The sequence below is a fragment of the Scyliorhinus torazame genome, chromosome 7, assembly GCF_047496885.1.
Source record: "Scyliorhinus torazame isolate Kashiwa2021f chromosome 7, sScyTor2.1, whole genome shotgun sequence".
NCBI classification, from domain to species: Eukaryota; Metazoa; Chordata; class Chondrichthyes; order Carcharhiniformes; family Scyliorhinidae; genus Scyliorhinus; species Scyliorhinus torazame.
Genome location: NC_092713.1, coordinates 273729850 through 273744205, shown reverse-complemented (window position 1 = coordinate 273744205; position 14356 = coordinate 273729850). Strand labels below are relative to the sequence as shown.

Sequence of the window (14356 nt, the reverse complement as noted above, 5' to 3'; positions counted from 1 at the left end):
AAATTGAAAACAGCGCGAGAGGTGAGTGAGCCGGGACAGTGAAAACAGCGTGGGAGGTCAGTGAGCCGGGACAGTGAAAACAGCGCGGGAGCTGAGTGAGCCGGGACATTGAAAACAGCGCGGGAGCTGAGTGAGCCGGGAAATTGAAAACAGCGCGAGAGGTGAGTGAGCCGGGACAGTGAAAACAGCGCGAGAGGTGAGCGAGCCGGGACAGTGAAAACAGCGCGGGAGGTGAGTGAGCCGGGGCAGTGAAAACAGCGTGGGAGTTGAGTGAGCCGGGACAGTGAAAACAGCGCGGGGGGTGAGTGAGCCAGGACAGTGAAAACAGTGCGGGAGCTGAGTGAGCCGGGACATTGAAAACAGCGCGGGAGCTGAGTGAGCTGGGACATTGAAAACAGCTCAAGAGGTGAGCGAGCGGGATATTGAAAACAGCGCGGGAGATTTAAAAAGAGCGGGAGCTGCGAGTCGGAGTGGAGATTTTAAAAGATCGCGGCCTAGTTTCGGGAGCCGTTCGGAGGAGGAGGAGCAGTATCTGTCAGGGAGAGAACCTGAGAACATCTAAGACACTCAGAAGGTAAGAAGGTAAGTAAGTGATTTTTACTCATTTTTACTTTTATGCCTTTTTCAAATTGTGTGTGTCGGGGGAAACTGAAGTGACATCACAGAAAAGCTGTGACCTGAGTGGCTGGTTGGGAATCTACACTAAATTAAAAAAATTAAGCATTGGTAACTAATTAAACATAATTACTTAATTATAATTTAGAGGGGTATCTAAGCCAGAGATTGGAGAATACTATATTTAGCTTTCGCATTTATATTAGAAATCTAGTGGTAGGAAACAGATAGTTAACAGTAACTTTGAAATTTAAAAAAAATATATTTTACATTTTTTTAAACAACTTTTAATTTTAATTAATTGACGCAATGTCAGTTAGAGGGGTTCAGAGCTCTGACTGTGAGATGTGGCAGGTCCGGGAGGCTTCCAGCGTCCCGGATGGCTTCATCTGCAGAAAGTGCACCCAACTGGAGCTCCTCACAGACCGCATGGTTCGGTTGGAGCAGCAATTGGATGCACTTAGGAGCATGCAGGTGGCGGAAAGCGTCATAGATCGCAGTTATATAAATGTGGTCACACCCAAGGTGCAGGCAGAGAAATGGGTGACCACCAGAAAGGGCAGGCAGTCAGTGCAGGAATCCCCTGTGGTTGTCCCCCTCTCAAACAGGTATACCCCTTTGGATACTGTCGGGGGGGATAGCCTCTCAGGGGAAAACAGCAGCAGCCAGAGCAGTGGCACCACGGCTGGCTCTGATGTTCAGAAGGGAGGGTCAAAGCGCAGAAGAGCAATAGTAATAGGGGACTCTATAGTCAGGGGCACAGATATGCACTTCTGTGGACGTGAAAGAGACTCCAGGATGGTATGTTGCCTCCCTGGTGCCAGGGTCCAGGCTGTCTCCGAACGGGTAGAGGGCATCCTGAAGGGGGAGGGCAAACAGGCAGAGGTCGTTGTGCATATTGGTACTAACGACATAGGCAGGAAGGGGCATGAGGTCCTGCAGCAGGAGTTCAGGGAGCTAGACAGAAAGTTAAAAGACAGGACCTCTAGGGTTGTAATCTCGGGATTACTCCCTGTGCCACGTGCCAGTGAGGCTAGAAATAGGAAGATAGAGCAGCTAAACACGTGGCTAAACAGCTGGTGTAGGAGGGAGGGTTTCCGTTATCTGGACCACTGGGAGCTCTTCCGGGGCAGGTGTGACCTATATAAGAAGGACGGGTTGCATCTAAACTGGCGAGGCATAAATATCCTGGCCGCGAGGTTTGCTCGTGTCACACGGGAGGGTTTAAACTACTATGGCAGGGGGGTGGGCACGGGAGCAATAGGTCAGAAGGTGAGAGCATTGAGGGAGAACTAGGGAATAGGGACTGTGAGGCTCTGAGGCAGAGCAGACAGGGAGAAGTTGCTGAACACAGCGGGTCTGGTGGCCTGAAGTGCATATGTTTTAATGCAAGAAGTATTACGGGTAAGGCAGATGAACTTAGAGCTTGGATTAGTACTTGGAACTATGATGTTGTTGCCATTACAGAGACCTGGTTGAGGGAAGGGCAGGATTGGCAGCTAAACGTTCCAGGATTTAGATGTTTCAGGCGGGATAGAGGGGGATGTAAAAGGGAGGCGGAGTTGCGTGACTGGTTAGGGAGAATATCGCAGCTGTACTGCGGGAGGACACCTCAGAGGGCAGTGAGGCTATATAGGTAGAGATCAGGAATAAGAAGGGTGCAGTCACAATGTTGGGGGTTTACTACAGGCCTCTCAACAGCCAGCGGGAGATAGAGGAGCAGATAGGTAGACAGATTTTGGAAAAGAGTAAAATCAACAGGGTTGTGGTGATGGGAGACTTCAACTTCCCCAATATTGACTGGGACTCACTTAGTGCCAGGGACTTAGACGGGGCGGAGTTTGTAAGGAGCATCCAGGAGGGCTTCTTAAAACAATATGTAGACAGTCCAACTAGGGAAGGGACGGTACTGGACCTGGTATTGGGGAATGAGCCCAGCCAGGTGGTAGATGTTTCAGTAGGGGAGCATTTTGGTAACAGTGACCACAATTCAGTAAGTTTTAACGTACTGGTGGACAAGGATAAGAGTGGTCCTAGGATGAATGTGCTAAATTGGGGGAAGGCTAATTATAACAATATTAGGCAGGAACTGAAGAACATAGATTGGGGGCGGATGTTTGAGGGCAAATCAACACCTGATATGTGGGAGGCTTTCAAGTGTCAGTTGAAAGGAATTCAGGACCGGCATGTTCCTGTGAGGAAGAAAGATAAATACGGCAATTTTCGGGAACCTTGGATAACGAGAGATATTGTAGGCCTCGTCAAAAAGAAAAAGGAGGCATTTGTCAGGGCTAAAAGGCTGGGAACAGATGAAGCGTGCGTGGAATATCAGGAAAATAGGAAGGACCTTAAGCAAGGAGTCAGGAGGGCTAGAAGGGGTCACGAAAAGTCATTGGCAAATAGGGTTAAGGAAAATCCCAAGGCTTTTTACACGGACAGAAAAAGCAAGAGGGTAGCCAGGGAAAGGGTTGGCCCACTGAAGGATAGGCAAGGGAATCTATGTGTGGAGCCAGAGGAAATGAGCGAGGTACTAAATGAATACTTTGCATCAGTATTCACCAAAGAGAAGAAATTGGTCGATGTTGAGTCTGGAGAAGGGTGTGTAGATAGCCTGGGTCACATTGAGATCCAAAAAGACGAGGTGTTGGGTGTCTTAAAAAATATTAAGGTAGATAAGTCCCCAGGGCCTGATGGGATCTACCCCAGAATACTGAAGGAGGCTGGAGAGGAAATTGCTGAGGCCTTGACAGAAATATTTGGATCCTCACTGTCTTCAGGAGATGTCCCGGAGGACTGGAGAATAGCCAATGTTGTTCCTCTGTTTAAGAAGGGTAGCAAGGATAATCCAGGGAATTACAGGCCGGTGAGCCTTACTTCAGTGGTAGGGAAATTACTGGAGAGAATTCTTCGAGACAGGATCTACTCCCATTTGGAAGCAAATGGACGTATTAGCGAGAGGCAGCATGGTTTTGTGAAGGGGAGGTCGTGTCTCACTAACTTGATAGAGTTTTTTGAGGAGGTCACAAAGATGATTGATGCAGGTAGGGCAGTGGATGTTGTCTATATGGACTTCAGTAAATCCTTTGACAAGGTCCCTCATGGTAGACTAGTACAAAAGGTGAAGTCACACGGGATCAGGGGTGAGCTGGCAAGGTGGATACAGTACTGGCTAGGTCATCGAAGGCAGAGAGTAGCAATGGAAGGATGCTTTTCTAATTGGAGGGTAGTGACCAGTGGTGTTCCACAGGGATCAGTGCTGGGACCTTTGCTGTTTGTAGTATATATAAATGATTTGGAGGAAAATGTAACTGGTCTGATTAGTAAGTTTGCAGACGACACAAAGGTTGGTGGAATTGTGGATAGCGATGAGGACTGTCAGAAGATACAGTTTGGAGACTTGGGCGGAGAGATGGCAGATGGAGTTTAATCCGGACAAATGTGAGGTAATGCATTTTGGAAGGTCTAATGCAGGTAGGGAATATACAGTGAATGGTAGAACCCTCAAGAGTATTGAAAGTCAAAGAGATCTAGGAGTACAGGTCCACAGGTCACTGAAAGGGGCAACACAGGTGGAGAAGGTAGTCAAGAAGGCATACGGCATGCTTGCTTTCAGTGGCCGGGGCATTGAGTATAAGAATTGGCAAGTCATGTTGCAGCTGTATAGAACCTTAGTTAGGCCACACTTGGAGTATAGTGTTCAATTCTGGTCGCCACACTACCAGAAGGATGTGGAGGCTTTAGAGAGGGTGCAGAAGAGATTTACCAGAATGTTGCCTGGTATGGAGGGCATTAGCTATGAGGAGCGGTTGAATAAACTCGGTTTGTTCTCACTGGAACGAAGGAGGTTTTGTTGACCCCTCTACCCCGGGGTAGGGGGGTCAACAAAATTATGAGGGGCATAGACAGAGTGGATAGTCGGAGGCTTTTCCCCGGGGTAGAGGGGTCAATTACTAGGGGGCATAGGTTTAAGGTGAGAGGGGCAAGTTTTAGAGTAGATGTACGAGGCAAGTTTTTTACACAGAGGGTAGTGGGTGCCTGGAACTCGCTACTGGAGGAGGTGGTGGAAGCAGGGACGATAGTGACATTTAAGGGGCATCTTGACAAATACATGAATTGGATGGGAATAGAGGGATACGGACCCAGGAAGTGTAGAAGATTGTAGTTTAGTCGGGCAGCATGGTCGGCACGGGCTTGGAGGGCCGAAGGGCCTGTTCCTGTGCTGTACATTTCTTTGTTCTTTGTTCTTTTTGACGCTGCGGGCTGAATTACTCCTTGGTCTAATAAACTATTGATAACTTTAGAAATCTCACCCTTGGCTTGCTGTGCGAAACCGTATTGCTTTTGTGTCTTTGGATTGGGACCTGAAATTGTGACCATACTTGGGATCTTCCCACAATCATGTTTGTGTTGTGCGAACAAATCTTTGTGTTTCACGAGGACCTCTCTAATTGTTTGATCTGCACTAATTGTTTGCGGATTAAACCAATAGTCTCCTACTGAGCAAATCCTATGTTCATAATCCCCTACTGTGAGCGTAGCGGAAGCCCTAGCTGCTTTGGCCATTCTCCATACACATTTATTCACTGGATCAAAGGGAAGATTATGGGAGCTCATAAAGTCGATGCCTAGAATGTGCTCGGCTGTTTGGGGCAAGTCAACTAAAACAACAGGGTGCCTGGTGCTTATGTTCCTTATCTGAATATCTACGGGGGCTGTGATGTATCCCTGTTGTATGTGTCTGGTAAATCCACTAAGGATGATGGTGTTTGTGGTGGGCCATTTGCAACGCTGAAATATGGTGGAGGAGTTTAAAGTGGTGCGGGACCCTCCTGTATCCCAAAGAAATTTGACTGGTTGTCTCCAGCCTGTGCCTGTGACTACTGGTCTGCCTGATTTGTCCCAGAGTGTGTCGCAGACCCAAGTTGGGGAGTCCGAACACTGTCAATCTGTGGTGTTGACCGCTGAATAGTCTGAACGGGCACTAACACTGTGTATGGGCCTAACATTGTTCCTAGGTGGGGGGGTTTGATGGTTGGTGTCGTTGCTGGTTCGGGGGGGTTCTGTCGGCATTCACAAGCGTAATGTCCCATGTGTCCGCAATTGTAGCAACCTCGTGGTGCCTGTGCTCTGGGGTGCTGTCCTTCATGTCTACCGTCATTTATCCATGCTGGGTCCTGGTTAGTTCTAACTGGGTGCATGTTTGCTTATATCTGTTCCTGATCTGCCTGCCTGTGTAGGGTTTGTTCCCATGCTCTGGAGAGTCTCTTTTTAAAACCCAAAATTCATTATGTGCGTGGTCTGCGGGGTCGTAATTCACACAAGCCTTTTGACCTGCTTCTGTGGCATGCGAGACTAATTTGCGGGACCATTTAGTGGTGTCGTCCTCATTTAAGTGTGCGCGGTTCAAATCCCCAAATACTGCTTTAAAATGGATCCAAAGGTGACCTGCAAATGCGATCGGATGCTCTCCCTTCTTTTGCCTACAGTGATTTAAACCTTCTACCGGATCTCCCTTGTTGTACCCGATTGCATCTAAACTGGCTGTTTTCATTTACTGTAGGGTTACTCCTGCGACATTCTGGGGTTCGGGCAAAGCTGATCTTACGGACTGACTAAGGCTCATAACTATGAGTTTGACTTCCCCTCTCTCATCTAGGACGTACATAATTTTTTGTTGGTGCACCTCCTCAAAGAAGCTGTGCGGGTCTGCGGTGGGCTGAAATGGAACAATTTTGGTGCAAGCATCTCTCAACTGGGTTATAGATAGTGGGATGGTGTAAACGAAATCAGGCTCATCCTGATCCGATGACTTGCGCTGCGTGATAACCGGATTCGTGGGGGGGTGTGCTGCTTGTGCAGTCGGTAGTGCGGGTGCTTTCCTTTTTGGGGCATGGAGGGCTCGATTTTGATTTCCTGTATCCTCCACATATCTCTGGGCGCTTTCATTTAATTCTTGCCAATCAGGGGCACCTTCCTCATCTAAATTTTGTCCAAAAGTATAACGGAAGCCATTCTGCACTGAAAGCAGTGACTGTAGTTTCTCTATTTGTTGTCTGCATTTCGCGTGGTCTTCTGTGCTTTGTCTCTGTTCTGTTGTGGAGCGGTGGAGCGCTCGCAAAGCTGCCTTTAAATTGACTACTTAGCTGGGCTACCTACTGTTCTGTTTCTTCTCTTACCAAGACTGCGCGCTGTGTATCTTGGTAAGCTTTATCGTATTGGGTCTGAAAGCTGCTAAGGTGAACTAAACAAGATTGGTGTGTTTGTTTCACATCAGCCATCTCCTTATCCTTAGCTGCCAACTGGTCCCAGAGTTGCTTGATTATTTTTTCACTTTCACTATTGTTTCCCTCATTCTTCTCGTCTTTCTCAACTAACTGCCTGGGGAGCGTCTTCACGACCTCCTCTGTGCCTCGCAACTGTGCCAAACAGGACACTATTGCCATCGGCTTTCGGACTTTCGCTGCATTTTTCTTATGGACCTCAGTTAGGTTGTCCCACCAAGTTTGTCCTATGCTTCCTGGACCTGATTCGTCATTCGCACAAAAATTGGACCAAAGGGGCCATCCTTTCCCCTTCAAATACTTCCTCAACTCTTCCTCCCATATGGGGCATTGCTCTGCTCTGTTGGTCACTGCGACCTCGGGTTCCTACAGGTTCATTAAACGTTCCATCACTTTTGTGGCCATTGCTTTTAATATCTCTTTTTAAATTTCTCTTTTCTCTTGTTTCCTACCGTTAATCTCTGTTTCCTATCGTTAATTTGGGACAGGGGAATAAGGCGGCGATTTGAACTGCGGGTATGGCCTAAGCTATTTTCCGGTTCACAATTCCCTCAATAGTTTTGACACAATCTAACGTGTTTACCTTATATCCCTGTTAGTACGCATACAGGTTAGTACACACTTCCGAAATTCGGTGATTTGGTCGATATGGGCTTGCACTTTTGGTTCTTTCTTTCTCTTGCAATTGGATTTCAAAGTTTTGTGGGTTCTCTTGGAGTGACAAAATCACTTCTAAATCAAGTCCCGTCAGAGGTCGCCAATAATGTTGCCAATTTAGGGGAATACTATCCGACGAGCGTCACCAATAATGTTGCTCTTTAGAGTCGCCAATATGATACTGAGGTTCTTTTTATGATATGATGTTATGTCCCAACAGCGTCGCCAATACTGTGGGTGTTTCTATTTCTCTTACTGAACCATAAGGCTTTCCCGTATATCGGTCAAATGACCACACAATCAGTTAGTCAGTTCAAGTTCAAAGATGGTTTATTTACACACAAGGGTTACTTCGACATGCAAGCACAATGTACTACACGTTAAACTACACCTATCAACTACAATAACCTATACTTAACTTCAGGCAACCGGCACTGTGCAAATGGATAAGGCCTTTATTTTGATCATGTGGCTGGTTTGAAGAAGTGGATCTGTCTCTGCTGGGCTCATCCGTCAGGTAGCCATTGTTGTCTTGAACTTGGCTGGCTGGTTGTTATGCTGCAGTTGGGCTGGCACAGGCTGGACTCAAAGGAGGCTGGCACAGGCCGGGTCCAAAAAAAGACAGAACACATGGCTGTGTCCTCTTTTATCCCTCTGGGATTTTGCGCTCTTTGGGATGGTCCTTAATCTTGGACCCAATAATGCGACAGGGTTTCGATCACTGCCTTCGATTTCGGCCAATAAAGGGGCGGGTGCCTTGGTGGCTGGGCAGGTCCTGAACGGTCATTGAGTAAAGGGAGTGGCGCCAATCAGTCTGTGGCTGAATCGGTTTCTTGATTGGAGTCCTATTGTTTTGGGGAAATGGGCCATTAGAATGCAAATGAGCAGGGGTTTGGATCAGGTCTAGTTATCTGCGTTTCAAATACACAGAAGCTCTGTATCTGTCTGAGTTCTGGGTTGGCCATAATTCCCATTGTCCTTTTGCAGGTGGCCATCTCAGATGGCTACAAGAGAAATAGGGAAAATAAAGGATTTGAGGGGGAAGACGGTGACGGTCCCAGGGGGGGTGAATGAAGTGTTCCGGTAATTTTATAGCCAGCTATACGAGTCGGAACGCCCGGATGGGGAGGAGGACATGAATCAATTCCTGGGGAGGCTAGAGTTCCTGAATGTAAATGAGGAGCTGGTGGAGGTCCTGGGGGGCTCAATTGGGCTTGGGGAGGTGTAGATGGACTGGGGGTGGGACCTGATGGGTTCCCAGTGGGATTTTATAAGAAGTTCTCTGGGTTACTGGGGCCGCTCCTGGTTAAGGCTTTCAATGAGTCCAAGGAGCTGGGAGTACTCCCCCCCCTCCCCCCCCACCCCCCCAACGTTATCACAGGCAGCAATTTCTCTCATCCTGAAGCGTGACAAGGATCCGGAGAGCTGTGGATCGTACAGGCCAATCTCCCTCTTGAATGTAGATTCCAAATTAATGGCAAAGATCCTCGCCATTCGAATAGAGGACTATGTCCCGGAGATAATTGGGAAGGATCAGATGGGATTTGTAAAGGGCAGGCACCTGACATCCAACATTAGCCAGCTTCTTAATGTAATTATGATGCCAGTGGAGGGGCGCGAGGCTGAGGTGGTAGTTGCCATGGACGCGGAGAAGGCTTTCGACCGAGTGGAGTGGAAGTATCTATGGGATATTTTAGGCAGGTTTGGGTTTGGTCAGGGATTTGTGGAGTGGGTCTGGCTACTGTACTAGGCCCTGGTGGCAAATGTAAGAACTAACCGAGTTTGGTCAGAATACTTTTGTCTTTGTCGGGGGACAAGGCAGGGATGCCCACTCTCCCCATTACTGTTTGCCATGGCCATAGAACCCTTAGTAATGGCTCTGAGAGCAGCGAATACCTGGAGGGGAATAGTGAGAGGGGGGGTGGAGCACAGGGTCTCTCTCTGTGCGGACGCTTTATATCACGGACCCAGTGAGGGGGATGACCAAAATCATGGAGGTATTAGGAGAATTGGGGCGATTTTCAGGCTGTAAGTTAAACATGGGAAAAAGCGAGATGTTCGTGATTCAGGCACATGGACAGGAATGGAGACTGAAGGAGCTACCTTTTAAAGTGGTTGGGAAGAGTTTTAGGTATCTGGGGATTCAAGTGGCCAAGGATTGGGGGTAGCTTCACAAGTTAAATTTGGGCAAAGCAGTGGATCAAATGAGACGGGATTTTTGTGGATGGGACATGCTCCCCCTGACGCTGGCGGGGAGAGTTCTGACGGTGAAGATGACTGTCTTTCCGAGACTGCTTTTCTTTTTCAGTGTCTCCAGATTTTTGTCCCAAAGGCTTTTTTCAGAAATATGAATGTGGCGATATCGAGGTAGAACCCCGAGAGTAAAGAGGGCACTCCTGGAACGGGCCCGAGGGGAAGGGGGATTGGGTATCCCGAGATTTATTAACTATTACTGGGCTGCCAACATATCGATGGTCAAGACGTGGGTAGTGGGGGAGGGGTTGGTCTGGGAGTGGATGGAGGCAGCATCCTGCAAAGGTACGAGTCTGGAGGCTTTACTGACGGAGCCCCTGCCGTTCTCGCCGGCTCGGTACTCCACAAGTCCTGTGGTGGTGGCAGTCCTGAGGGTATGGGGGCAATGGAGGCAGAATATGAGACTGGAGGGGACGTCAGTGTGGTCACCGATCTGTGACAATCACCGATTTGTCCCAGGGGGGCTGGTTGGGGGATTTAAGGCATGGCAGCAGGCAGGGATTGAGAGGTTTGGGGATCTATTCATCCAGGAGGGCTTCCCAACCTTGGAGACATTAGTGGAGGAGTTTGACTTGCCGGGACGGAACAGGTTTCGGTATCTTCAAGTGTGGGACTTTGTACGAAGCTTTCCTCGCCTCCCTCTGAGGGGACTACAGGATAAAGTGGTGTAAAAAACAGGGGTTGGAGGTGGGAAGGGGCACCTATCAGAGAGGTGAAGAGGAAGTGGGAAGAGGAGTTGAGAGGGGAGCTGGAAACTGAAGTGTGGGAAAAAGCCTTGAAAAGGGTAAATGCATCCTCGTCCTGTGCTAGACTCAGCATGATTCAGTTCAAGGTAGTCCACAGGGCCCACATAACGGTAGCCCGGATGAGTAGGTTCTTCGAGGAGGTGGAGGACAGATGCGGGCAGTGTGTGGGTAGCCCGGCCAACCATGTTCATATGTTTTGGGCATGTCCGAAACTGAGGGAATTCTGGCAAGGATTTGCAGATGTTATGTCGGACGCCTGGAAGGTAGGGTAACTCCGAGTCCAGAATTAGCAATATTTGGGCTGTCGGAAGATCCGAGGGCAATGGGGGGGAGGGAGGCCGATATTCTGGCCTTCTCCTCCCTGGTGGCCCGGAGACTGATCTTGCTGAGATGGAGGGACTCGGAGCCCCCAAATCAGGAGTGTGGGTCAGCGATATGGTAGAGTTTCTCAGTCTGGAGAGAATCAAGTTTGCTTTAAGAGGATCAATACAGGGATTCATCGATTTCTTTAACAAAAACTGAACGTCAGCAGTAAGGGTGGAAAGGGAAAAGGGGGGGGGGAGGAAAATAGGAGGCATGGTAATGTTAAATAAGGACTGGGAATTTAGTACACGGATAATTGGCGATAGGGCGGGAGAAGTGGGGTACGTGGTTTATTCTGTGTTATTTTAGGGGGCATTTTGTGCATCGACTGCCGCGGTTGTTTTAGAAATGTCAATATGTTAAATTATGAAAATTACAAATGCTTCAATAAAATATTTTTTTTAAATGTAAGCCTACTTGTGACAATAATAAAGATTATTATTATTATCTGGTTATTGCTGTTTGTGGGAGCTTGCTGGTCACAGATTGGCTGCTGCATTTCAAATATTAAATAAAAGTGACTACACTTCAGAAGTACCTAATTCGCTAATGAGACCAGGATGATTTGAGGTTATGAAAAGTGCTGTAAAAATTGCTTTTCTTCTGTGAACTAAAATTCTTATTCTCCTCTCATTTACACCCATGGTGATCACAGCAGTCACCAAGCGTGTAACATATTTAATTCCGAGAGGGTTGGTGATTAAGAACTCTGAGGTTAATGGCAGACCCTTTGCTCGACTTTCTAATCATGCACCACATCGCTGGTTTAGCAGTGAACTTACTATCTACTGATCTGTCGGTCTCAATACCACAAGTTACAGCAGACTTACTTGCAAAACAATGGGCATTAGCAGGAATGAAATGTCATGTGGAATGTCAATGACATTGATTTGATACCATATTTGCAGTTCAGACAAGAAAAATAAGCCCAACATGTATCAACTTGGTGTGTCCTAGTAGCTTAACTCTTGGCATATTTTTCTTTTTTTTAAATTTAGTGTATCCAATTCCTTTTTTTGCAATTAAGGGGCAATTTAGCATGGCCAATTCACCTACCTTGCACAACTTTTTGAGAGCCACGATTGGCACACTTTTCATTCCTCCTGCTCATTCATTGTTGAACAGAGATAATTTGTGCTCATTTCACTTCCCAACTGAATTGAGATTGATTTTTCTAATCAATCTGAGCTTGACAAAAAGGTGATGAGCAGACAGTACAAAGTTTGCATTACCACTTTACCTGACATCCCAATATGTTTATATTTAGCAATCGGTGGCAACGTAATAATGCTTCAGAAAACTACATTATCAAATTATTTGACTCTAAACCTTTATACATTATTGAAATAAGACCATTTGGTTGAAATAAGTTGCTCTTATCTACCTAGTAAAACAGGACAGAATGTTCAGCGATTTTTGTTATTTTTAACGGTGCTGTTTTTGATTTGATTGCAGGTTCAAAGGTAGAGATACTCATAGAAATTACTTCTATAGAAATGGAGAAAACGTTACAATGGTCAGTAAAAAGGAGGAAATTTAACCCAGCCCTGGTCACTGATCAGCAGAAATGGACAGTCATGTATTTCCAGTTTATTTACTTGTCTAACATTACCTCCTGGTGACATATGTTTGGCAATGAATTCGATATACTCAGGGACCATTGTCAAATACTCAGATCAACAGAAATTGGCAATATTTTGTTACTTAAATTTTCTCATTTTCATTTGGAACCAACAATGTATTCTTATGTAATACAAAACTTTGTGGTTCAGTTTGGGCTAAAAGTATATTATGAGGTCGATTTTGGTATTTGGCCAAAGGATCAGTGGAGCTCACTGGCTAGCTGGTAATCCACACGTTGCAATTGTGAGGCGTTGACTTCAATTACATCCAGTTGGCTGTGGGAGGCATCAAGGGATGTTCCGATGCAACTCACTGGGTTAAGGCCTCGCAATATTGGGCTATCCCCCCGTCAGCAAAGGCAAGGAGTGTGAGCCACAATCCTAAATGGCGGATTCCAGGGCATTAGCAGCTCAGATTGTTTTTATGGAACCGAGAGGAATATTCCTGTTCCTATGAACCTGACAAAAATAATGTTGCAATTACTGTCAATGTATCTCATCAGTTCCCAACTCTTCTCACTGAAAGCCATCAGTATTAATATAAAAAATAATTTCACCTTTGACACATATGTCAGTGAGAATTTAGATGGGAAGTAAACATTATGATTTTATCTATTATTCTTGGTGATGGTTTTGGGATTGCACATGGTACAAATTATGAACTAATATTTAGGATGTTTTTTTTAACAAAAATCATCCCCTGGAGCAAGATATGGACATATGTCTGCAGCCATAGTTAGATGGGAAGAAAACACTGCAATTTTATCCAATATTCTGGATGGAAGTTTTGGGATTATATATGGTACAAATTATAAACTGTTAAACTGATATTTACGATGTCTGTTTGAACAAATAATCCTCTGGAGCAAGATATGGACCTATGATTTTTTTGTTTGTTGATCTCTGGATTACAATTATTCATCTTATTAGGAAATGCAAGTTTTAAATCCATGATTGTGGATTGATGAGCGATTAGCAATTGTGATAAATAAGGTTGCAATTTGGATCTCATTCATTCGTTCATGTGTCTTTCCTATTTTGATACTCCATTCCACATGAAATAAAAACCAGCATTCCATTTGCCTACTGTAAGAGTCCTTCCTCTTTTGTTCCCATTTATTTTATTTTATTATTTGCGGTCAGTGGACCATAATTGGGATGTGCCTTCAAGCAAAAGAGTGCTTGCCAGGCTCATGTGTTCTGAGGTTATGTATTTTGGAGAAGAGACACCAGTCCCTCTGGTGCCAAGTGAATCTTAGGAGCCAGCTTTGGAGGGAGTCGGTTTGATTGGTTGACTCGCAATTAGTGGGTTGGCCGGGGACAGTGTTCTGCCTGAGTAATTGGTTCCTGCCTGATGCTTTCGGAGAGAGTTTCCAGAAGCCTCTAGACCCTCAAAGGCGAAGGAGCTGTGTTTCACCCTCTACTGCCGGTTGCCTGTTGTCTTTGTGAGTCTGCAGTGAAGATCATTACAAGTTGAAGGAAAAGAAAGTACCCAACTGTAGGACTAACCATCAGAAAGGAACTAACTGTAAGCCATCCATTTGCATCAAAGATACTTTATCCATTTCTTTTATTAATATTTACTTTACTTCTCAACCACCCTTTTCCCCCTGTGTTATTTGTCTGAGTGTGTGTAGAGTATGAGGGTAGTTAGAAAGGGGTGGGGGGGTTGAGAATCAGATATTCAATAGTCAGTTACATTTTCCGATCAGTTTTATTACAATTATTGTTAACCATCAAAGATTATTATATGAGCACGATGCTCAATTCGTTGATGGGCACGAGAGCTTTCCCGAGGCCCTGGAACTGGATGGGGCTC

At 46.2% G+C, this 14356-nt stretch overlaps 1 protein-coding gene across 1 annotated transcript in view; it reads left to right on the top strand.

Annotated features, from left to right (window-relative positions):
- The window catches only part of LOC140427046 (organic cation/carnitine transporter 2-like), a 164466-nt gene extending 150842 nt beyond the window's left edge, over nt 1–13624 (top strand). Inside the window, exon 10 of the mRNA XM_072512475.1 lies at nt 12371–13624. Within this exon, the coding sequence (XP_072368576.1) occupies nt 12371–12455 (85 nt within the window). The 3' untranslated portion in view covers nt 12456–13624. The remainder of the gene's footprint in view (nt 1–12370) is intronic.
- Nucleotides 13625–14356: the final 732 nt, after the last annotated feature.